Source organism: Talpa occidentalis, unplaced genomic scaffold (genome assembly GCF_014898055.3).
Source record: "Talpa occidentalis isolate TD23 unplaced genomic scaffold, MPIMG_talOcc4v2.1 talOcc4.4, whole genome shotgun sequence".
NCBI lineage: Eukaryota > Metazoa > Chordata > Mammalia > Eulipotyphla > Talpidae > Talpa > Talpa occidentalis.
The window spans coordinates 120,600,046-120,625,418 of NW_023604295.1; the positions used below are offsets into that span (position 1 = coordinate 120,600,046).

The 25,373-nt window shown below is 43.8% G+C and overlaps 1 protein-coding gene and 1 non-coding gene across 3 annotated transcripts in view; both read right to left on the reverse strand.

The window, feature by feature from the left end:
- Positions 1 to 25,373, reverse strand: part of LOC119257877 (IQCJ-SCHIP1 readthrough transcript protein) — a 657,554-nt gene that overhangs the window by 466,928 nt on the left and 165,253 nt on the right. For both annotated transcript variants that reach the window (XM_054700971.1, XM_054700970.1), the window contains 3 exons: positions 20,050 to 20,114; positions 6,969 to 7,049; positions 80 to 215 (listed from right to left, as the gene is read on the reverse strand). In XM_054700971.1, the coding sequence (XP_054556946.1) occupies positions 80 to 215; positions 6,969 to 7,049; positions 20,050 to 20,114 (282 nt within the window). The remainder of the gene's footprint in view (positions 1 to 79; positions 216 to 6,968; positions 7,050 to 20,049; positions 20,115 to 25,373) is intronic.
- Positions 3,831 to 3,935, reverse strand: LOC119258322 (U6 spliceosomal RNA). The gene has a single exon (XR_005128192.1). It is a non-coding gene; the product is annotated as a U6 spliceosomal RNA (small nuclear RNA).

The window sequence follows — 25,373 nt, forward strand, 5'->3', positions numbered from 1 at the left end:
CACACCCAAGACTTACCTTGAGCAGGCAAAGCCTTGGTGACCTGTGATTGGCAGGCAGAGCAGAGGGAGGGGCACTCACCGGCGTGCTGCTGTCTGAGAAGGTGTTCATGCTGACCGAGCTGCTCAGCTTGTCTGAGGACACCGAGGGTGGAGACGGGCTGCGCTTCTCCAGGGGGTCTTGTCGCTGCAGGTACTCGCGCCATGCTCGCTGAATGCTGCAAAGAGCCGGCAGATACACCGTCACTCCAAGTCCCCTGCACGGGCTCAGAAAGTATGTGAGGAGTCTGAAGTGACGGGCTTTGGAGCCAGGGAGACTGTGGCACCAGACTGAGCGGTGGGGAGACAGACGGGCTGGAGGTCTCTCTATGTGCTGGGTGGACTTTCACAGACTTTATGGAACTAAGTCAGTCTACAAGTCAACTTAATCAGAAAAAGTTATCAAAGTGAAACTGGTTTTCACATGTCAATGCACTTTGATTTATGGGACACACAGTCTTTCAGTTTCTCATCCTATATTTCCAATGAAAATAATTAATAGTCTGACATTGCTGATTCATTCACTTAGTACATCATTGATGCAAGGTCAATCTAGACAGACTAAAAGCAGCTCTAGGGGGCACCATTCACATGGACTTCGAAGTTCTCCCCATGATGATCCACAGGAGAAGCAGCAGTGAGCCTGCTCTGGGACAAAACAGGCAATACCCTGCAGTCACTGATTTTACACATTCAGGAAGGAGACAAATAATGTAAAGAAAGGAAGAAATGGGCAGAGAGGACAAGCTATCTGAAGGTGTTGTATATGTTCAGAAAATGAAAGCTACATGTGTTGTGATCAGGTGACTAGATATATATTATATAGCACATGTACAATATATAATAAAATAGGGAGGTTTTTATTCTAGTTATTAGTATCAGAAAAAGTCACTTTCTGCCTTAGATAACAGCAACTTCTTTGACAAAGCTAAGTAATTGTTTCCCTAGTTAGACTGACTTCTAATCTTTGTGATTAACATCTAAGTTTTCACAGGGGACCAGTATACACAATTTGTCCTTTCCTGGAGGTTACTAGAAATGAAGACCAATTGTCAGGATTTAGTCTTTTAAAACAGTTGAAAATACATGGATTCCATCACTATCACTTCTAGGTCCATGGAAGCATTTGATCTTCTGTAACACTTTCACACACAACTGAAGTCAGTTGTTTCTGTATAAACAGTTGTTTCTGTATAAACCAATTGATTTAGTTTCATTTAATTAAAATGGTTCAAAAATCATTAATTCTCAACAGACAATATAAAGAACACAAAAATGTTGCCACATTACTAAATACACATTTCCTAATTGAATAAGCCTCTGTGAATTATAACACTCAAGGAAAAGTTCATAAGCTTCAGTGAACCAATACTTTTAGATCAGAGTCCAATTTCCCTGAAGCTCTGAAATTGAAGTTCCAGGAGCCCCTCCTTAGATAGAGCCAAGAGCTTCTTCAAAGATCCTGCAAGGGATTCCTCATAGTTTGTATGAAATTGCAAAAGTAGACATTTTGTTGGATGTTTAAAGCTTCCTCCAAATTATATAAACCCTTCAGGTCCCATTAAAGCAGGATATGATTCAGTTTGGGGCAATATGTCACTGTTTTGTTTTGTAGTACCTATTCAAAATGCATACTTATTTCCTTTTCTTTGGTTTAAAGATCTTAAACTAAACTTAAACTTCTCAAAGAACTTACTGCAAGATGATGTACCTGAGTTTGGGAGGGAAGCCCCTGCTTCTTTCAGGACCCATTTTATGTAAGGAGTAGCTAACTCTTGGAAGTTGATTTCTCTATCACCAGATGCACTTGAAGCCTAAGTGTTTCCCAGAGCCATGCTAACAAATTCTGCCACTTGGGGGCACCAAAAGTCTGTAATCCTGTCCATCAGGAACTTACTACAGGACATTTTATCACATACTATTCTGATTTTAAATCTGTAAGGAAATGCACAAGATAATACTAGTATTTTATTTAAGTAAGGGTCATCATTTTATGTTTTATTTTTTAGGCTTTCAGTGATGCTATTTTATTAATAGAAGACATTCCATTTAGTTTCTTTAAATAGGCTTTGATTAAAAGTTTAAATGTGTCTTTAATAAAAATATACATTAATAAAATTTATTATTAAAAAAAAGAAACATGAAAAAAAACCAAGCACTTTAAAAATCAGGAAATACTGATGATTCGTAGAATATCCACATGTTATAAGACTTCCAGGCATTCTATGCTCTCTCTTTTTCTAAATTCCCTTGATTATTGAGAAAAATATAAAAAGGAAATCTGGTGGCTACTTGAGACACAGGTTTCCCCTGCTTCAGAAAGTAGAATGTTACTGTGAAACATTTCTAAGCCAAAATGATGTTAAGCAAAGAAGCAATTACTTTTCATTTAGATAGAAAAAATTTAGATTTCTAATACCCCCCCAAAAAACCTACCAAGCCATATCAAATAATACATTAAGCCTAAAGTAACACTAGAATATAGTGAAAGAAGTAATGCTATGGGGCCTCCCCGGTGGCGCATTGGTTGAGCACTGGGCTGCGAAGCTGTCCACAGCCTCTGCAGCGCCGGTTCAATCCCTGGCAGCCGGCGAGGGTCCCACATGGCGCGCAGACCTCTCCTGCCTCCCGCTGCTCCCCTCAACAGTGTACTTCCTCGGTCTGCCTGCTCTGCTCCCCTCTCTGGCTCTGATGAATTCTCTCACCCTCCTGCGCTTCTGACTGTACCCAGTGCTTGTATAAATAAATAAATAAATCTTAAAAAAAAGAAAAAGAAGTAATGCTCTGATAAATCCACAGCCTGTTGACAGTAGTTCCAGGGAAAGGCCCTGGAATGACCCTGGCAGGGTCATTCTTGCTCTCTGGGTGCTGCGGCAAAACAATGCTATTTTGTTTTTTGCCTTTCGTTATAAAAGTGGAAATCCTTTTCCAATTACTTTCCATTAGCAAAGCCAGATACTAATGTAGGACTTTTAGTAAAAGCAAAGTGGTGCAAGGGGAAAATTTGTAAAAAGGTATCTCTTGGGGGCTGGGTGGTGGGGGGGGGGTGGTTTAGGGGGGTAGGGAGGTGTATCTGGCATTGCATTTTAGTTCACTGGACACCAGGGGGCAATGTGGCACTTTTAAAGCAGCAAGCAAAGCTGGACATAAACCGAGTGGGACAGGGACAGATGGCTTTGCATGAGGTCATCTACACCATAAGCGCTCAGAGTTGACATTTCCTTCTTGTAATTCAAGTGCCTGAACCAAGTTTGATGTGGAGGCATCCATATCATAGGGTACCCACTTCAAAGAGGGCTAACTCAAACACAAGAGCCAGCCATCCTCACAGGTTCCTTTTGTTTTATAGATCCTGGTGGTCACTTAGGACTCTTGTCACTCAGGACTGACACACTGACCTTTTTATTTTACAGAGGAAAGTGGCTGGGGCTCAAGCCCACACAATGGGTAAGGAGCAGAGGTGGGGTTTGAACCAAAGTCTGTGTTCTCAAACACTCTTTTCTTTCAACTTCTTTCAACTCTTGAGTGATGTTGGCAGGCAACTCAAATGCAACTTGACAAGGTTGTATTGTAAAACATCTTTGACATTCTTTGGGGGATTGTCTTCATTCTCTAGATTTTCTCTGTCTCTCTTTCCTTTATAGAATCTAAATGTTGCATCATCAGAAAATCAAATATATTAATACAAAATAAGGAAAGGAATTGAATATATTTAATGAGCAGACCTTTAAAAGGATGGTTTCTGTTCTATGGATCTATGTTTTTCCCTAACAAAACAAATATATTGTTGTTGTTTTAATATGGAATGCTTCACAAATTTGCATGTCATCTGGCACGGGAGCATGCTAATCTTCTCTGTAGCCTTCCAATTTTAGTATACATGCTGCCAGTGTGAGCACTAAGATAAACATCATTAAAACATAGGACGGAGATTACCACAGTTCAGGGACAACCTGTAAGTGATGGGGAAGTGTTTCACTTCTCAGTACGACACACAAGGTGCCACTCCCATGTGGCAGTGGCTAGATGGGTTTGCAGAGCACATGTCCTTCCTTGCATGCAGCCTGTGTTCCTTCAATGTGAACCTTTATCCTGAGTCTCGTTCCAGTCCTGGCTTCTTAATGGCAAAATCTGTTCGCTTTGGGTTGGGCCGAGAGCCTGCTTTGTGGGGCTTCCAGGATCCCCTTCACTGTCACTTAGCTTTCTGACTCGGGCAGCTTGCCTTTGCTTGAGCTGCAGGAAGCCTGCCTCCCACCTTCCCCAAATGACTTTTTATTAACAGCTGTGCAACCTTGATTGCTTTTGCCTTTTTGACACAGTCCTTTGTAGCCCCAAGTTGAAAACTCAGAATTACCTCCTAGAGGTAGCATTCACAAGCCAGGTAACACACCTTCCTGACATTACTCTAAATTCTATGCTTCCACCCCCCTCTCCCCACCCAACACATATGTTCTTCCCCTGCAGGCTTCTGCATCTACCCATGGACACTTCACACTGTCACATATGGGTTTCAGCCTTCTTATCAAAATTATGGTATTCTGAGTGTGGGGAAATACCCTTCCCTATCCCCAGCCACACTTGGGTTCCCACAGTGCAGTTACATCTTGCAGAGCCCACTCCTGGGATCAGGCCACATCTGGCCTTGTCTTTTATAGCAGAGACTGCCTGGCAAGGCACAACCCTCTGCAGGGCTGTAGGGGCTGGACTGTCCAGTAAACCTGCATCAGACCCTCCCATTCCCTCATGGGGGGGAGTGTTGCCAGGAAGCAGATTTTACAGTATAGGAACCCCCACTTCTCTCTCTCGGTGGAGCACTGTGAAGTGCCATTGAACCCAGCAACAGAGGTCAGTAGATACTCAGACAAAGCCAGTGAAGTCTGAGGGTGGCCCTGGAACCTGAGGCAAGGCCCCATTGAGAAGTGTGGATGTGGGCATCCCAAGGTCCTCCCTGTGAGGATACTGAGGTCAGCTTGGGAAGACAGTGAGGGGTGCAGCCTACCCCACTGATTGGGGCTCAGGGGACACCCAATGATGCTTTCCATGGGTCCCAGTTCTTAGAGTTCTTTTCAAGGAAACAACTCTGGGAGCAAGTGTTCACTTCCATTGGATCCCAGGCCAGCCTTGGTGTCTGGCACCTGGCAGTAGGGCAGAGAGAAGGGAGGAGAGAAAGGTGGGAAAACGAGAGGGCAGGAGGGGACAGGCTCACAATGGTGGGAAAGGTCTGAGGTGTGGAAGATGCTCACCCAGTCATGAGAGTTAAGAACTTAATAACCAGATGAAGCAAAAGGCACTGAACTAACTAAACTCTCTGATGGGACTCAAATTCCATTATTGGGCAAGATTAAGTTTTCTCCTTCTCACTGCCCCCCACCACATGAGTGGAAATGGGGTTCAGTGTTATTAGAAAAGATAAAACCATTCTGTTTATACCTCACTGAGCTGTGACTTGTCTATAAAACCAACTGCACAGAACATGCCAGACTCTGTTGCTGGAACCTCCACAGAGATGTTTGCTTTGCCTGGTCCCACTGCTGGCGTCCTCCCTCTACCCCTATTATTGGAGATGATGAGGGTTCCTACTTCATTCAGCATTCAAAGTAAGCTCTCTAATTTTTCACACAACCAACTCTCCTTTCCAGCACTTTTTCATTTAAGAGGACACTATATTAATGAGAAAATGCCTAAGGATAAATCAACCTATGCTTAGAAACTAACATCTTGTGTAGTGAAGCCGAACACTGCTTACATGAAATGATTTGGCAGCCTGGTTCACTTAGTAAGTGTGATACAGAGCTTCCTGGCAGGGACCTAACAAGGTCAGAAGCCAAGTTTGACTTGACCTTCAGAGACAGTCCTGTGTGCTCCCTCAGAGGCAAGCTGCCCACTGATAACCAAGATTAGCATTGATCTGCAGGCTGTGTGTTAATATTTGCTTTTATCCATTGGGATATGACTATACACCTGCCTCAGATCTGCTTCAAATCCTAAATTCAGCAAGACTCATTCTTCAATTCTGCACTCCTCAAGTCTCCCTTCTTCAGGGTATCTGCTTTTCTAAAAGATTCCTCTTTGATTCTTTTTGAAAATGATCAGTGATCCTGGTCCAGCTCAGACATGGTCTTGACATGAGCACATGCATGTGCTTCTCAGATTGTTCAGTGTGTGTGTGTGTGTGTGTGTGCATGTGTGTGAAATGATACACACCCTCAATGCCTGTTATGTGCAAACCTGAAGGAAAATTGGAATGAGAAAGGATCAGAGAGCAGGCATAGACAGTTTACAAGTGCTTCTATGGTGATTATAACAGACCCTTTATTGGCTTAAAAATGGTTCTAGAAGGTTGCTATTTTGTTCAAGAATATGGTCCATATCACTTTTGATCTTATTAGTTTCATTTTTGTTAATATTAAGATGAAGCTAGCACTATTTTATGCTGATAGTTGATTGTGGGGGGAGACTTTTTTAAGACAATAAGAAAAGGCCTAAAATGAGAAAGGAAGAGAAGACTTTTTTTTTCCAGCAATAATTGGACCAGAGCTGGAATGGAAAAAGGAAGAAAGGCTTGAAAGGATGTTTATTTGTGTAAGATGAAGAGATATGTGTGTGCATGTGGAATTAATAAATATCCTGGACTAAGGTAAAATAACTAAGAAACTGAAACAGTGAGAAATGCTAGAGGAAGTTGAAAAGCCTTTCTCTGACTGAAAGTGAAAAATCAAGCAGTTGGAAGTGATGGTAAGCCAAAATTCCCCATAGTGTCCAGCAGAGGGTGCTGTGTGACCAAAGTAGCTGTGTTGCCACTTAAAATGGGGGGGGGTGTTATGGGGGGGCACAGGGTTGCTGTGTGGTGTGTAAAGGTGAAATAAGCAAATGTGTCATTTTGTACCCCAAATTTAAAACTAATGCTTTAATATAAACTTTAAAGTACTTACATTTTCACCTTTGATTCCAAGGGCTGTAGATTGAGGCGATATTTTTCAATATTATTCTCCATATCCATGGCCAGCTGGTGGCTACAAAAGTGGAGACAATGTCTCAATGTAGCTGATTCCATAAAATTAACATTTACAGCAGTAATACTGCTAATTGATGCTTATTTGAAAAGCAGATTTTATATATATGTATATATACAGTCATAAAAGTCCCTATTAATAGATGACAATTAAAAAACTTTACCATACCAAAAAAATGCTTTGCATTTAACATTTTCTGCTCTTTTGCCTTCTACCATTCAGCTCAATAGTCATAGCTAAGGCATGAAAATCATTTCATTTAAGCAAAGAGGAAAGAATATTAGACAATGTCAGGGGAGAAGAAACATAGGTGAGTGCTATAAATCCCACAGCATTTTTCAAATAGCAAGTTGTAGAGAGGACTCATTCATCCCCAGTGGTGCCGCTGACTTTGAACCCTTTTTTCCATCTATAAATTCCCACAATGAACATGGCATTAATCTCTAGCCCAAGAAAAGCACAGGACTAAAGATATATGGTCTCTGCTCCTAAAAGAGCTTATAAGATAATGACTGGGAGCTGCAATGTCATGGAGAAGACAGAAGTTGGGCAGGGTTTTGAAGAATGGTCAGGAATTAGGTAAGTTGAGATTTAAAAGGTGATATAAACAAGGAAGATAAAACAAAAGAGTAGAGGTGAAAAAAGTCAATGTATTTTTAGACAATAGAGAACAATTTGGTGGAAATAGAAGATAAAAGTTGGAGCAAGAAAGGAAATAAATATGGATAAGTAGGAAAAAATTACTGGTCACGTAACCATGTCAGCAATATTCAAAACATGTATATAATCCTCACGTAGCCTGTATCAATTACTTTCCTTCTTGTACAGTTGAGAAAGCTGAAGCTCAGAGAGATTATGTTCAATTCACTGTACAGCAGACACCACATTAAACTCAGGTCTCACCGCTACTGTTCAGAGAATTTTAATACCAGACGTATACTTAATCCTGCTGATGGCAGTTCTCCTAGGTAATATATTTAACACCCCAGTCCAATACACACATTGTGTGTGGTGTGTGTTTGTATGTTTTAGACTGAAACAAATGTTTCGAGAAACATTTTCTCAACTGTGTGTGGTATACTCTGACATTTTTACTATACTTAGATTGTTTTAAAGGCTCATGGTGACTCGTCAGAGACCTGCAGTGTGAGAAATGTCACTATGGGAAACATAAGACAGTTGGAGCAGGGAACTGATGTGTAACCCAGCTCCAGGTGGCTTGTGGTGGGAGTGAGGAAATTTTTTTAGGAGGGGTTCAAATTCAGATAATGATAGTAAAAAAAAGAAAAACATGTGCTGGAGGCATCATTAAGATAATGTAAGTATTTTATGCTCTTTAGAAAGGAATAACCAGGTTTTCATTATGGAAAGCTGTGTGGAGATTCCTCAACCTACTAAAGATAGAGCTTCCATGTGATCCAGCAATTCCACTCCTAGGTATTTACTCAAAGGACACAGAAACATTAATTCCAACGAGCACCTGCACCCCTATGTTTATAGCAGCACTGTTTACAACAGCTAAGCTTTGGAAACAACCCAAATGCCCAAAAATAGATGACTGGATCAAGAAGATGTGGTACATATATACCATGGAATATTACTCAGCATTCAAAAAAAGATAAACACATGCAATTTGCAGCAACATGGATGGAGCTGGAAGGGATCATGCTCAGCGAAATAAGCCAGAAAGAAAAAGAAAAATACCGGATGGTCTCGCTCATAGCAGGAATCTAGAAAACCTAAATAAGGGACCAGGAAAAAGAATAACTATAAGAAAGAAAAAAATCAAAATCAACAAACAACTATAAACCAGAGACACACTTTGTTGGGGGGGGCAGGGAAAGGAGGGAATGGGGTCAAAATCAGGGGGTTGCAATTGTATGGGGAATATAAAAATAAAAAAATAAATTTAAAAAAATAAAAAGAATACTGTATCATGTATGTGAAAGTTGCTAAGACCTTAACAAGAAAGATTTTGACAAGAAAATTTTATAATATGTAAGGTGATGGATGTTAACTATATTTACATGATCATTTTGTGATGTACAAACATGTATCAAATCATCATGTTTCACATCTAAAGCTAATCGATATTATATGTCAGATACACCTCAATAAACTCGGAGAACAAAAAAAAAAGGAATAACCAGGTTGGGGGTACAAACTGGTCCAACCACTATGGAGAGCTGTATGGAGATTCCTCAACCTACTAAAGATAGAGCTTCCATATGATCCAGCAATTCCACTCCTAGGTATTTACCCAAAGGACACAGAAACATTAATTCCAACGAGCACCTGCACCCCTATGTTTATAGCAGCACTGTTTACAACAGCTAAGCTTTGGAAACAACCCAAATGCCCAAAAATAGATGACTGGATCAAGAAGATGTGGTACATATACACCATGGAATATTACTCAGCATTCAAAAAAAGATAAACATGCAATTTGCAGCAACATGGATGGAGCTGGAAGGGATCATGCTCAGCGAAATAAGCCAGAAAGAAAAAGAAAAATACCGATGGTCTCACTCATAGCAGGAATCTAGAAAACCTAAATAAGGGACCAGGAAAAAGAATAATTATAAGAAAGAAAAAAATCAAAATCAACAAACCACTATGAACCAAAGACACAATTGGGGGGGCTGGGAAAGGAGAAATTGGGGTCAAAATCAGGGGGTTACAATTGTATGGGGAATATAAAAATAAAATTTTTTAAAAAAGAAAGTAATAACCAGGTGGTGGGAATAATCAAGTGATGGAGGAGACCTGGCAGATGAGATCATTACTACCCCACAGCTAGGTGGTGCCCAAGAAAGCCTTGTGGCTGCCCAGCAGGGATGTTGAGGTAATTGGAAAACATTGTGTCATAGGTTTTGAGTCTTTCATTAAAGACTTATGCCCTCATTGGAAAGCATACTGAATGTCTTCTACATACCAGGAATGATGCAAAGTGCAGGGATACAATAGTGAAGATACTAGACATAGTTCCTGTTCATATGGTCTTACAGTCCAGGAAGGTAGAAATTCAACAATTACATTTATGATTGGAATTATTGAAAAGGAAACAGAGGGAACTGCTCCAGGGTCGGTGGGCATGCAAAGATTCATTTTAATGTTCTACAGTCTTACAGGAACCACCACCTGATGACAAGGATATTTTAAGGTTCTGTTAACTAAACCCTTTAGTAACAAGATAGCAAATGGAGCAATAGAGAAATGCAGCAACCAAGATAAAGCTCAAGTTTTCATAGAGGGAAAAACATGTATAGTAACAAAATTACTAATTTGGGGGTAGTATTTATATACTGCAAATAATGAATACCTGTAGGTTTAAATGAGATACTTTTTGTTCATTGTAGCAATAATTGCCTGTGGTCAGGCTAGTGTGGTTTGCAACACACACACTTCTTACAAGAGACTCTGTTGATTCATTATTTACACACAACAGAGTCAGTCTAAGGCCTTACCTGAGTGTTTTGCAACCATCCCAGGCTGGGCAGGTTTACTGTGGGTTCAGGCAGTTTAAAAGAGAGCTGTGGCAGGAGTGCCAGGCAGCATACAGGCTGCGTTAGGCCACCCCTTGATTTTCATCTTCTCAGTGTGCAAATGATCCCATCTACCCCAGGTCCCGTAGACATAACATCAACCTGCCAAAGTTCCCCTGCCTTCTGGTGGAACTGTTTGTCCAAGTGCATCAGTTTTTAACTTCATCACCACCAGGCAAGCGCTGAATGATGGCTGGGGGTCCGCTTTCTTCCTGGATGAATCTGTTGTCCCAGGGACAGTGGGCTGGTCCCCACAGGCGATCATCTCCTCCTCCACACAAGGTCTGGGCCCACAGTTCCCAGCCCTTGTCCACCTCCTGTGCTCCTGCAGTGCCTTTAGGTTTTCCTGTAACTCCTAGACTAGCCACCACCTATGCTGCTATGGCGCCTCCATCATTGCCCTTGACCCCATTTGCAGACCTGTGAGGGACACTCATCCCCTAGCCCTGCCTCCAAGAAGGCACCATGTCTGTCCAATGCCTTCCCCATTGTGTGCAGAGTCCTCTCCACATGCCACAGGGACTCAGGAGGCTCCAGAGAGGCCGGCTATGGAGCACTACATGCTCATGGCCCACCACCGCTCAGTCCCTCCAGAGGTCTTCAGAGGACTCCATACCCATCTGCGTTGAACAGTCCTGATGTCTATGCCATTAGTAGTGGGGCAACTAGGCTCAGGGCAGGCAAGGTGGTTGGGGGGCTTACCAGCCCCCCAAATCTTTACTCTTTCTCTTTGGGCTCCACAGTGTTTCCTTCTGGTCTCATCCGCTTGCAGCCATTCCTCCATAACTGTTTGCTGTGTGACGCTGCCCTTATAGCCTCAGCCTCCAGGCTCAGGTGTGCACACTTGAGCATGCCCACAGCACACTCCAGGTATCCACCATCAGGCATGCATGCCCCACACCCACGGTCCCAGCCCCCTCTGCAGTCAAGGCCACAGGTGATAGCCACAGAGGCTAAGTAAAAGCCTGACCATCTTCACTTACCCTACACTGAGTTAACCAATGATTTTCAAAAATAACAGGTGTAAGCATCCTCTTAATCAATGGCCTATTAATTGCTCTTCTGTTTATGGGCACATGCCAAGCTTCATGTGTGTGTGTGTGTGTGTGTGTGTTCATGTTACATGTAGGTGTTTGCACATGTATTCAGGTGTGTAGTGTGTATGGGTGTGTAGGTGTGTACATGCACAAATGCACTCAATTGGCCTTTGTAGGGTAAGGTAAAAAGTATCAGGTTTTTCTGCCCTCCCGCCATCAGGATAGATGATGGATCCTTGTGGTCCTGAATGCATGCCTGATGGCGGGCACCTGGAGTAGGGTGTGGGCATATGTAGATGGGTTTCGCCTGGGCTAATACTGGGCATATAAGGGCGATGTCACAGAGATGCCAGCAGAAGCAGAACCACGAGGAGAAGAATGAATGGAAGAGCAAAGAAGCAGAGAACCACGAGAGCAGCAGAGAATGCGGGAGAGCCCAGATAGATTGAAGACTTGCTGGGGGCTGGGAGACCTGCCAGCCTCCTGGCCCCCCAGCACCACTGCTTGCTATGTACCTGGTAAATCCCAATAAAAGCCTGAAAAGCCACTGAGCACTCCAGGACTCCTCCTTTATCCAGTCTGCTGGATTAGAGATCCTGCACTGTGCCCATTCCTGCCACTACAGCCTTGCACTCCATGATTGTAAGGGCAGGACTTGAACACGGTGCAGGTTCTCTGATCCCATGCAGACCGGGTAAAGGAGGAGTCAGAGTCCTCAGTGGTTTTTGCAGTCTTTTATTGGGGTTCACCAGGCATATGGCAGGCAGGGGTGCTGACTGGGGGGCTGGGAGGCCCCCAGTCTTCACTCTATCTGGGCTCTCTGACGTTCGTTCTGCTGCTTCTCGGCTTCTGCTTCGGCTTCTGCTGCTGCTACTGGTGCTGCTGGCGTCCCCCCGTGACGCCGCCCTTAAAAGCCCAGTCTTAGCTCAGCTGAATCCCATCTACCTATGCCCACACCCTATTCCAGGTGCCCGCCATCAGGCATGCATTCAGGACAAGGATCCATCATCTATCCTGATGGCGGAAGGGCAGAAAAGCCTGATATTTTCTTTACCCTACAGTCCACCCCCTCAGGGTTTTCTGCCATACAGTCTATACATATATATACAATTTTCTAAGCAAACAAACAAAGCAGCCATGGCCCACAAAAACAAATACATCAAATATAACAAAATACAATATAACAAAATACAACAGAACACAAATAAGTCCAGGCAGGGCACCAACCAAGTGCAAAAGACAATTATTGGTACCAGCAGATGAGCCACCAAATCTGCTGCCGAAGGCACTGCTCATACGAGGGAGGGGAACCACTCACGGCATCTACTGTAACACACCAGGAGCCGTCAGGCTTCCTGGCCTTCTCTGGCTGTAGTCTCGGCTATAAGCCACACACCGCATCCACCCCCAGGATGCACTAGCTTTGGGATTGGCGATTCTATTCTGTTGGGGGTAATTGCCAGCCCTCAGAGTTTCTGTCTGCAGTCGCTCCAACACTCGGCCTTCACGGCCACCCATGCGACTCACAGACCCTTGCACTCAAGCCAACCCACTGCACAAGCACATGGGTCGGGGTTCCTTGGATACAAACTCTACATTCGGCTTGGGCTCCACCCCAAGCCACGTTCCCCACCCGTCCCCCAAGGACGGGTTCCTCAGCTCCTCACCCTCGCTCGACAACAAGCAGGGCATCACCCACAGGTGATTTTACAAGACTCACAGGGCTTCAGCATACCCAGGCTGCTTAACAGCCGCTTAGGGCTTCTCAACTTAGCATCAGTACCAGCTTTTGCCTTCTTAGTTGGCTTTTCTCCTCCACCTGGCTGCTGGGCATAACAGGCTGCTTTTGGCTATCTAGGCCCACTGGCCACCCCCAGATTCCCATCTCCTGGGGTTTACAAACAAAACTGTTCCACCCCCAGGGTCCCAAAACATATCAACCTGCAAGGTCCTCTGCCTTCTGGCGGGATTGTCAGTCCAAGTCCATCAGTCCATCAGTTCAAGTTCGTTAGCCTCTCCCTGCATCAGCAACGGCCTGCTGCCTCAGGGGTCATTGGCTGGTCCTTTCTGGTGTCGTTGGCTGGTCCTTTCTGGTGTCGTTGGCTGGTCCTTTCCGGCGTCTCCTCCATGCCAGGTCCCGTCCTGCAGCTCCTGGACAGTGTCTACTTTCTGTACCGCCATGGCGCCTCCAGCATCATCACAGGCAAACAGTCTGCTCTCCTTAGTCCCTCCAGGTCTTCGGAGGGCTCCAATACCCATCTGCATGGATCTTGCCGACTTACGCCAATTGTAAGGGCAGGACTTGGACACGGTGCAGGTTCTCTGATCCCATGCAGACCGGGTAAAGGAGGAGTCAGAGTCCTCAGTGGTTTTTGCAGGTCTTTTATTGGGGTTCACCAGGCATATGGCAGGCAGGGGTGCTGGCTGGGGGGCTGGGAGGCCTGCCAGCCTCCCAGCCCCCAGCAAGTCTTCACTCTATCTGGGCTCTCTGACGTTCGTTCTGCTGCTTCTCGGCTTCTGCTTCAGCTTCTGCTGCTGCTACTGGTGCTGCTGGCGTCCCCCGTGACGCCACCCTTAAAAAGCACAGTCTTAGCTCAGCTGAATCCCATCTACCTATGCCCACACCCTATTCCAGGTGCCCGCCATCAGGCATGCATTCAGGACAAGGATCCATCATCTATCCTGATGGCGGAAGGGCAGAAAAGCCTGATATTTTCTTTACCCTACAATGATCTCATGCAGACCAGAGTTGCAGCTTCCCTCTGTTCACATGGACTATCTACCACAAAACCCTGTTGAGCATTCAGAATAAATGTAATGTTCCAAGGGGGAATAACCGATCAACTGCTATGACACCACTATCACTTAACTTATGGTCATTTCAAGTAGCTGAGATGATTTACATCAGCACCGAAGGCAGCTACAGCTATAATGAAATGCCTAATCAGCTCACTCAAAGTACACCAATTTTTCAATCAAATTTGACAGCTTTCAAGGACAAGCCCTGCCCTGAAGCAGACAAGGAAAATTTCTAGAATTCCAGGCAGATGGGTAGAGTTTGTCAGACTGGCAGCCTGTTCACTTCTCTCTGATCTGCACTGGCATGAAAATGAATCTCACCTATGTCCTTGAGGGGAGATTTTAATTCCCATCCTTGGAATTCCTCAATCATGATTGAGAAAAATAAGAACACAAAGCAGATTGGCCATTGCTAGCAGCTTTTAGCTGCCCCAGTTTCTGGATAATGAGGAGAGAAAGGAGAGGGAAGGAGAAGGAAGCCACGTGCACGCCATTAATCTTCACGTATCTTCCTGAGAGCACATCACTGAGAAGATACATGTTGGTGTTAGTGAGAGTTTAATATAGAATTGTGGTCAATTAGCAGGAAAAAAATCTTATGGAGTTCACTTCTTACATTAAAATCAATAATGAAAAACCAGCACACCAGATTTAATAAATAAATGGGCTGAACATCACAAAGAGAGTGTGTCCTCAGAGAATTAAGCTACATGAGATTATTGAATAACCAAAAAGAATCTAAAATACATCTAGACCACTGGTTCTTGACACTACCCCCCCCCCATTTCTCATTAGGATCACATGAAGGTAGCTTTTAAGAAATGCTGATTCCAGGACCTCACTCCCAGCGTTTTAGATTCAATTTGTCTAGGACAGGGTTTATATCAGACTTTTTTGCTAAGCTTCCTGGTGACTCTAAGAGCAGTCAGGGTAAAGAATCACTGATCCAACATCATTACAACATTACTTCCATACAAGAAAAATTTGCTTTCTAGTTTCAGTCAAACCTCTTTAGTTATGGGCCTCCCCTGGTGGTGCAGGCGGTTGAGCGCCGCACTGTGAAGCTGTCCTCAGCCTCTGCAGTGCTGGTTCGATCCCGGCCGGCCAGCGAGGGTCCCACATGGCGTGGCAGACCTCTCCTGTCACACCCGCTGCTCCCCATCAGCAGTGTATTTTGTCAGTCTGCCTGTTCTGCTCCCCACTCTGTCTCTGGTGAATCCTCTCACCCCCTGCACCTCTAGCCTGTACCCCAGCTCTTGTATAAATAAATAAATAAATAAATCTTTTAAAAAAACCTCTTTAGTTATCATTGCTTACGTATAGATAGTGATGGTATTGGTAAGGGTGAAGGGAAGAAAATTAAACCATTTTCTTCTTATTTATTCATATGAATGAGAACAGATGTAGCAAGGCCAAGTTAAATCCATAGATAATGCAGAAAGTTCATTTGATCAAGGGAATGAAGCAGTTCTTCAAGGGATTGTTGGGGGAACAGTATGTCCTGAATGAACCCCACCCACTGATGTTTTCTGGTCTCTACTCCCACCTCCATGCCAAAGAGATTCCAGGCCCTGAGGGCTACAATGCCCATCATGACATGGATCTGCCATGATTCTTGACTTCTTGAAGGAGGAGTTGCTGGGAACTGAGGGTGGAGTAAAACAATCATGCCTGGTATAAAATCAAATGTGTGGGGGCTTGGTGTTGCCTGCCTTCAGCATGCACCCAGGGTTCCAGCTCCGACGGCATTACTAGGAAGACATGTTGACTGATAAATTTCTCTCTCTCACTCTCTTTCTCCCTCCTCTCTTCCTCTTTTCATTTCCCTTGTAAATAGACCTTTTATTAACCTTTATATGTGTGCCAGCCTTATGGGTCTTGGGTCTTGTTCTGAGGTTTTTTTTTAAGTACACAGGTGAGGACTTGTGCCCAGACCACCCTTTGGGGTTGCCCTGTAACAGGATGACATGGCAAATTCTCAGAATCATGGTGATACACTGAACTTGAGAGGCTGTCTAGACCAAAGAGCTGCCCAAATGGAAGGGAAGGTGGTGACATTAAAGTGCTATCATGGTGCTATCATGGTGGCTATCTCAATCGAAAGATCTCAGTAACTGTCAAGCCAGTATTGTTATTGCCATTTTTAAAATTGGGTAGTTAGGTAATTTGTCCAAATTCACAAAGCTAGGAAAAAGCAGAAAGCAGGATCGTCCCTAGATTTTCCGATTTTATGAATATTCTCCTTGGTAGCTTAGATGAATGGCCATGAATTCTTCTTGGGCACTTCCAGTGCCTACCAGCTCACTCCTTAACAAAGGAGCCTCTCTGATGGGCAGGCTGGCTTTCTAACACATTTATCCTTTTCTTAGTCACAAAACTGTTTCTCCATAAATTCTGCTCATTGATCCTTGCTCTGCTTCCTAGAGCAAAAAGAGCAACTTAGGCCCTCTTTGAAAGGAAAATCTCTTCAAATGTTTAAGGTTAGCTGTTCTGTCCCCCCTGAGACTTCTCTTCTCCAGGCTATACATCCTCAGCTCTTTGTAGTTATTTCACATAGTTGCAGAGCCCTTAAAATGCTAATGATTTCTGGGGCCCTTGGGGATGTCAACATGATTTTAAAGGTGGTCCCCAGAGCTAAGCCTGACCTTGGGACTTGACTTTGGGGTTGGTGAATGGTTGAAGCAGGAGCTTTGGTGGCATCCAAAAATGGACTTAACTCCTACCCTCTCCACTCTCAGCTGATTATACTCAGACCAATGTGAAACTTCTCTGAGCCTCTTCCTCATCTGTAAGATTAAAATAATAATGCTAAATAACTAATCAGAATTTGATGAGGAGACAGCTGTAGTATTCACTAACACAGAGTACAATGTAAATAATTGGTGACTTCTTTTTCTCTTTATCTTGACAATGTATGTCTATTAATCAGTCTAATATTATGCTAATATTTTTAGAAGTCATATAAAATCATGATTTCCTGTTAACATCAAATAAAACCTCTTAGTATATATCCACAAGCTGAAATCAGAATACATCTCTCATGTGCTCAATTGTGCATTTTTAAAAAACCTAAATGGTGGAGTTTACTTTTATCTCTGTTCAATTTCATCTCTTTTTTGCCTTTTTTAAAATTCAGTTTTCTTCCATCTACAGGGATTTTTTTAAACATTTTTTTTCTATTAGTCAATGTTATCCTTGTGTTTTTCACAGATTTTATTACCACTTTCTCTACCTGTCACTGATTGTGGCTGAGTTTCAAGCCTTCAGACTCAGCCAGCAAGATGGTAGCAGAGTGAAGATGCAGGGCTCCCCCATCCCCCAAATACTCACAACTAAACTGCTGTAAGACAAAGCCAAAATATCCCGAGGGAAAAACAGACCAGCACAGCACACACTAGGAGCACTGGTCTGATGGAAAGGGATAGGCAACACTTGAACTGAACTTTGTTTAGAGTGACAATGGAGCAGCACAGCCCTCAGAGGGGAGTGGCTACAGCTGAAGCTCTGAGCACCCTACAGTTACTGACTGGGCCACATGATGGAAGCTGAGCTAGAAAATTTAGGATGCAAGTGTCACATTGTAACAGGGTGGTCCCCAGGAAAGGGGGAGGTTGCAGGTTCCCTGCCCCACCCAAGGGAGGGTGGAGCTGAGCAGGAAGAGAAAAAGCTGCAGAAGAGACTGAGGAAGGAAGCAGGATGGAGCAAGGAGACCTGGAGGAGGCGCATGGAGCCTAGAGACACGTGAAGAAACTGCGCTTGTCTTTTGGTCGTGGACTAGGTGACACAGATGTGGGTGAGACCCGTGGGGAGGTGACCATGGCAGCTTTTATCTTGATGTTGATTTTGCTCTTTTCCTTCCGGGCTTGTCCAGTTGTTTGTGACCCTTTTCTGTGGGTCCCCACTGGAAGATGCTTTAGACTTGTAGCAGGCTTTGGGGCCTTGTACTGGGCCAATCCCATTTGGATGGGCTTTTACCCACAAGGGGATGGGTAACTTTGGGTGCTTCATTTAGAAACTAGACTCTTTGCCTTACCTGTATTGTTTCCTAGTTTTATTAAAGTTCCTTCCCATTAAAGTCTCCTATGTTTTGTGTTGATGCGGCGGATGGCAGAACCCATTTAGAATAGGCAGGTTTGCAGGGTTTGGGCTGCCCCTCTCCCTGTCCTATAACAACATGACCAGAAACTGGAGGTGGGGGTAGAAATGATGAACAGAGTTTTTAAACCAGTTATAGAAATGGAAAGTCCTCGGGCACCAACTGCTGTAGTGAGTATCAGACTGTTACAGAAAGCATCCGGAGGCGCAGCCCAGAGCTGGGGATATGGAGCTTGAGGGCCATTGTAGAGACTCACCTGTTCCTTTCAAATCAACCTAGTCACACCCTAGACATAAATAATTTAACAGCAGATAACAATTCCACAAAGGAATGAAGCTCTCCTGAAAAGAACACTGTATCAGTGCAATTTCTGCACTGGCAAGGCAAATCTCCCGCCCACTTGTGACTATGCTGGCACCTCTCTTTTTCTTTCTTCTTTTTCTAATAAATTTATCCTTTTAAAATGTAACCTTGGGCCTCCCTGGTGGTGCAGGTGGTTGAGCGCAGCACTGTGAAGCTGTCCGAAGCCTCTGCAGCGGCTGTTCAATCCCAGCCAGCTAAGGAGATACCCACATGGTGCAGCAGACCTCTCCTGTCTTACCCACTGCTCCCCTCAGCAGTGTATTTCAGTCAGTCTGCCTGTTCTGTTCCCCACTCTGTCTCTGGTGAATCCTCTCACCCTCCCGCGCATCTGGCTTGTACCCCGGTTCTTATATAAATAAAATAAATCTTTAAAAAAATAAATAAAATGTAACCTTTGTCTGCCTATATCTGTGCAAATGTCTTAGTTTTCTAACTAAACTTACCCTGTGTTACTGAAAGGGGAACTCGGCTGAAACTTTTCTCAGAGGTAACCCAAGGACCCTGCTCACTGAACCCCACCTCTTCAAACGACATCACACACCACACCAGAGCTCCTGTGACCCAGGATGACGTGTGCATTGCCAGAGGACTGCAGAGGTGGGGGCACAGCCTGAGGGTCTGACTACAGAAGAGCTGGATGGTCACAGCTCCAGGGTCTCCTTATGGAAGAGGTTACTACTAGATACCCAGGCTGAGCTATTCAAATCACCTGCCACCCCCTGTCCCATGGATAAAACCAAAACAAAGAAACTTTTGAATAAAGTAGAGCTTAAGCACTACCAACAACAGCAGCAAACACCCTAGGATAAGAGTGCTGAAAAGAAAAGAGAGTAACTCCTGGTCTGGGACCCCAGCTGTGCCCAGTGCTGCATCTAGTTCTTAAAAAATACCCCAGAGTGGAAGTGACCCAGGCCCTCAGACTCAGCACTAGGGAGTAGGTACCCACTACTCAGCTAATCAGGCAGCTTGTATCATAGCTCAACTGACCTTGAATCTGTCCAGCTGTATCTCAAATGAGCCACATTCTGGGTCCTGACCACAATGATATCATAAGGAACTGTCAGATTTACTTATTCATTTTTGCCTTGCCAGATAGGCTTTTTTCATGCAAGTTTTTTAACCTCACACATAATTTAATTTCCTTTTTATTTTTTACTTACTTTTCAAGTAAATATTTTCCATCATTAACTTGTTCTAAAGGATTCCGCAATCTTTTCAGCTCTTCCTGTGAAAAAGAAGAGAAATATCTTACAAACTGATGCCATGGATTTATGGGTAATCATTTTTGAGGACAATTGTTTGCAAAATTGACATAACGCACTGTGGAGTGTTCAGACTTTGCAGTGGATAAGTGCTTAAACACACAATACAATTTGATCCTTGATCAAATTAGGATACAATACTGCCATTCACATCATGTGCTGTTTTCATCACTCGTGATAAGGCTTCCTGTTATTTTTCCAGCTTGGTGCTGTGCTAATATGGATCCATCCACACTCATCCCAAATTTACAGTCAGCTGTCTTGTGATTGCTGCTTGCTGGGTTCAGCCCCTCAGCAACCATCATCTGTGTCTCTTGGTAACTCTCCTAACATCTTCCCTGAACCCACTGCTCAGACACATACACCACACAACACACAGACTGCATGCATAAGCACACAAACACACATACGCACTACACAACACCTGCCCTGGATCTCAGGCATCCTCAGTTTCTGGAATCCCATTCTCCAGGCTCAGGCAGGATCCACCCAGAGTTCAGGGATGTTGTTACAGGGCAAACCTCGATATAAAATGGGTTGCCTGAATGTGGGTCCTCACCCGCGCACTTAAAGGGACTTATTAATGCTAAACTGCAGACACACACACAAGTTTAATAAAAGATTGATTTACAAGGGAAGGAGAAATGGGAAATGAATAACTCAGGAAGAAAAAGAGGGAGAAAAGTTCGTAAGTGGGTCTTACCCGTTCCGCTGACCTGGAATCCTAATGACCCGCTGAGGTGGCAAAAACCTAGCACGCCTCATGGCCAAGCCAGTGACCCCGGCCACATGGCCCATTAAAATACCCAAACTGAGAGCCTAGTTGCTTAACTCCACCCTCAGGTCCTCGCAACCTTCCCTTTGGTGATCATGGGATTTGTAGTTCCCAGTGTCATGGGGGTGGAGTCCACAAAGCCTGTAGGGAGTCTGGACATCCTTTCCCCCTATCAATTCGATGGAGCCAATCCGGATTCCTGGGGCCACTGCCTGTCCCAATGTTGTTATCAGGCTTAGTGGGATTTAAGGGCAGCCATGAGGACTTGACCTGGACAGACCACCTTTCATGAGGTCACACTACTTGCCCTGTAATCAACACTGTGGAAGTGCTGAGATGAAGTTCTAATTAGCACTAATTACTCCTGTGCCCCTAAAAGGCCATCAAGACTGTCCCAATGGTTTGAGACAGTTTTGTTCTAAGTTCTTTGCTACAAACATACTGCTGAATAACTAAGTGTATAACTGAAATTAACAGGGTAATTTTGACATAAGAGATGAAAATACCTGGCTGAGAGTTGGGTTTCAAGTTTTGGTTTCAGTGACACTTTACCCCCATTTTTTATATGATATAAATTCTAGCCCTATAATGGTCCATACAGTGATGAGCAGAGATGGCAGATAGTAGATAACAACCATGTATACTGACCTGATAGAAAATAGGGCAGTAAAACTTACTGGAAGTGTAAGGCATGAGAGCGAGAAATCAGATTGTTAAAACTACTTATCAGTTTGCAAATCTTTTGGTGACCAGTCAGCCCTCCCCCCTGTCAAAACCAGTTCACCAACTATGTCAAAATAAAAGAGATGGTTAGTCATTCCCCAAAGTCTTCAAGAGCATCAAAGATAAATTCCTTAGCTAGTGTAGATACACCGCTTGTTCGCTCATGCCATCAACACCAAAGTTATCACAGTATTAGAAGTTGAAGACAAAAGAAGAATCAAGTTCTTCCCGTTCCTCCAAGAGAAATGGTTACACGATTCGTGATGAGCATAAGTTTCTTGAAAATGTTTTGCTATTTGATAATGGGGAATTAATTTTTCATGTTTCCTATATCCCTTAATGTCTTTTAATTCTTGTGATTTTTATCTTACAGTCAACTAGTTATGGAGTGAAATGTTAGTGAGAAAAATGTTTGTAGTGAAAGTGCTTATGGGAAAAATCACAGTGAATCCACCAGACATGGGTCTCAAGCTGCTTCTAACCCACACAAGGACATCTTCTAGGCCACCTCCCATAACCCAGTGTCACACTGTCCTGTGCATCGCAGAATTTGACCCAATCACTCACCTCTCCCCAATCTCTTCAACCAACCCACTGAGCACTTTGGAACTGTAACATCTGCAAACCCTCTCTCTCCTCAACTTCTTTCCCTTAATTATCTTCTTCTAACCTAAATATTCCCTTAATTATCTTGTTCTAACCAAACCCTGCCTTGCTGTTCTGAGGAGAGCTAAGTTTCTACTAGAGCAAGAAGACTGAAAAATTGTTTATTTTAGGATATAGAAGATTCTGCTGGTGACACACTTGACTGAGAATGTATGCAGCTTCTCCCCTGCAATCCACACAAGAGGTGGCCTTCTTTTCTTCCCTACATGCTCTACCACATGGCCTGGAGGAAGGAAGGTGTGCCCATGCTCCTCATCACTCCTTGCAGACCATCCTCCTTCAATGAAACTTCAGCTTCTCTGGAGAGGTGCTTGCACCTGTCCTAGGTTTCTGTCCTTCTTGCCCCTGTACTCACTCATGGGGAGTCTTATGCCTTTAAATTCACATGTGCCCCTGATCTCTAAATCCCACTCTCCTATATCTACCTGCCTAGTTAAGTGCTCCATGCGTATGTGACAGGTATTTCAGTTCAGAACCAAAGTCTTGATTTCCCCGCCTATAACTTCCACCCCAACCCCCTGCCCCACTTCATCTTGATTTGAATAAGTGCCATCATTATTCACTAGGTACACCGAGGTAAACCATGGGAATCAGCTCTGCTGCTTGCTTTATCCAGCAGTCTGTAGTCAATCAATCAGTTCACCTTGCCCCAACTCAGGAGACATGCACAATCTGACCACTACCTGTCAGTCTGGTCCAATCAACATGGGAGTCTCCTGTCTCCCTCCCTCCCTCCCAGGTCTGCCCATGTCAGTCACTCCTTACATCAACCAGCAACATATTCCATACCTGGGCTTTCATTTTAAGTCTGTAAAATGTATGTATCATATGTGTTCAGTCTGGTGACTTCTGGAACAAATATATTTCTTGGCAGAACCACCACTCAAAACTAAATATAGAACTGTTCTCTCACTCCAAAAAGTCCTATAGCACTCCTATATAATCAATTCTCTCTCTTCACAATGCCCTGATTTCTTTTTTCTTTAAATTTATTTTTTAATGAAGTACTACTTTTTTTCTTACATCATTGTGAATTTTTTTCATTGTTAATTTTATTTATTTATTTATTTATTTTTTACATCATTGTTCATTTTTAAACAATATTTCTTCCCCCCACCCCCTCAGGTGTAGGCCCTGTAGAGTTTCCTTCACCAATGCACCTGTGCACCATCACCTCAGTCCCCTGTGCTCCTCCCTCCCTCCCTCTAACCCCTATCCCTCCTCCTCCCCTGCAGTTTGTCTCTGATTTATAATTGTCTGTTTTTGCTTTGTTGTGTATTGTACTATTATTATTTTTTTACACTGATGTCTTATTGGGTTCCCCTATATTCCTGCTATAAGTGAAACTGTAACAGGGTGGTCCCCAGGAAAGGGGGAGGTTCCAGGTTCCCTGCCCCACCCAAGGGAGGGTGGAGCTGAGCAGGAAGAGGGGAAGCTGCAGAAGAGACTGAGGAAGGAAGGAGCAGGATGGAGCCAGAAGACCTGGAGGAGGTGCATGGAGCCTAGAGACACGTGAAGAAACTGCGCTTGTCTTTTGGTCGTGGACTGGGTGACACAGATGTGGGTGAGACCCGTGGGGAGGTGACCATGGCAGCTTTTATCTGGATGTTGATTTTGCTCTTTTCCTTCCGGGCTTGTCCAGTTGTTTGTGACCCTTTTCTGTGGGTCCCCACTGGAAGATGCTTTAGACTTGTGGCAGGCTTTGGGGCCTTGCTCTGGGCCAATCCCATATGGATGGACTTTTACCCACGAGGGGACGGGTAACTTTGGGTGCTTCATTTAGAAACTAGACTCTTTGCCTTACCTGTATTGTTTCCTAGTTTTATTAAAGATCCTTCCCATTAGTCTCATGTGTTTTGTGTTGATGCGGTGGATGGCCGAACCCATTTAGAATAGGCAGGTTTGCGGGGTTTGGGCTGCCCCTCTCCCTGTCCTATAACAAAACCATCCGATTTTTTTCTTTTTCCTTCTGGCTTATTTCACTGAGCATAATTCCTTCTAGCTCCATCCATGTTGTTGCAAATGGCATGAGTTTATCTTTTTGATTGCTGAATAATATTCCATTGTGTATATGTGACACATCTTCTTGATCCAGTCATCTGTTTTTGGGCATTTGGGTTATTTCCAGGTTTTACCTACTGTAAATAGTGCTGCAATAAACATAGGGGTACAGGTGTTTTTTGAATCAATGTTTTTGTGTCCTTTGGGTAGATTCCTAGTAGTGGAATTGCTGGGCCATATGGTAGCTCCATTTTTAGCAGGTTGAGGAATCTCCAGACAGCTTTCCATAGTGGTTGGACCAGTTTGCACTTACATCAGCAATGTAGGAGAGTTCCTGTTTCACCACATCCTCGCCAACATTTGTTGTTGTTGTTAGCGCCATTTGTTGAATGTGCCATTCTTACTGATGTCAGGTGGTATCTCAATGTGGTTTTAATTCTCATTTCCCTAATTATCAGGAATGTTGAACATTTTTTCATATGCCTGTTGGCCATTTGCATTTCCTCCTTGGAGAAATGTCTTTTTTAAGTTCTTCTACCCATTTCTTGACTGGACTGTTTATTTTGTTTTTGTTGAGTCATGTGAGTTCTTTGTATATCTTTGTGATCAGTCCCTTATCAGTTGACTGGAGTGCAAAGATTTTTCCCAATCAGTGGGTATCTCTCTGTTTACAATGCCCTGATTTCTATCATCACAAATCAACCTTGCCTATTCTACAATTTCATATTGTATGTTGACTCTTTTGTGTGTGACCTAATTCACTCAATAAATCCAGTACTTAACATAGTTTCCAGCACACAGTAGTTGCTCAACAAATGTTAAGTGTTTAAGCTTCACTTCAGAATTTGGAGAAAGTTCTTGTTTTCTTCCTCTGGATTTTAGAGGCTGAGAGACTCCTGGGACTGTGATAGAGGTCCAGAGAGAGGTGCTACCTAGAGAAAAAGACAGCCCAGTGTGGGGTGGGGGGTGGGGGGGGTGGGGGGAGAGCAGAAAGACAAACAAATTGCAGAGCTGTGGGGACATTTGAATTTCTGGTCCAATTAGAGTTTGGAATTAT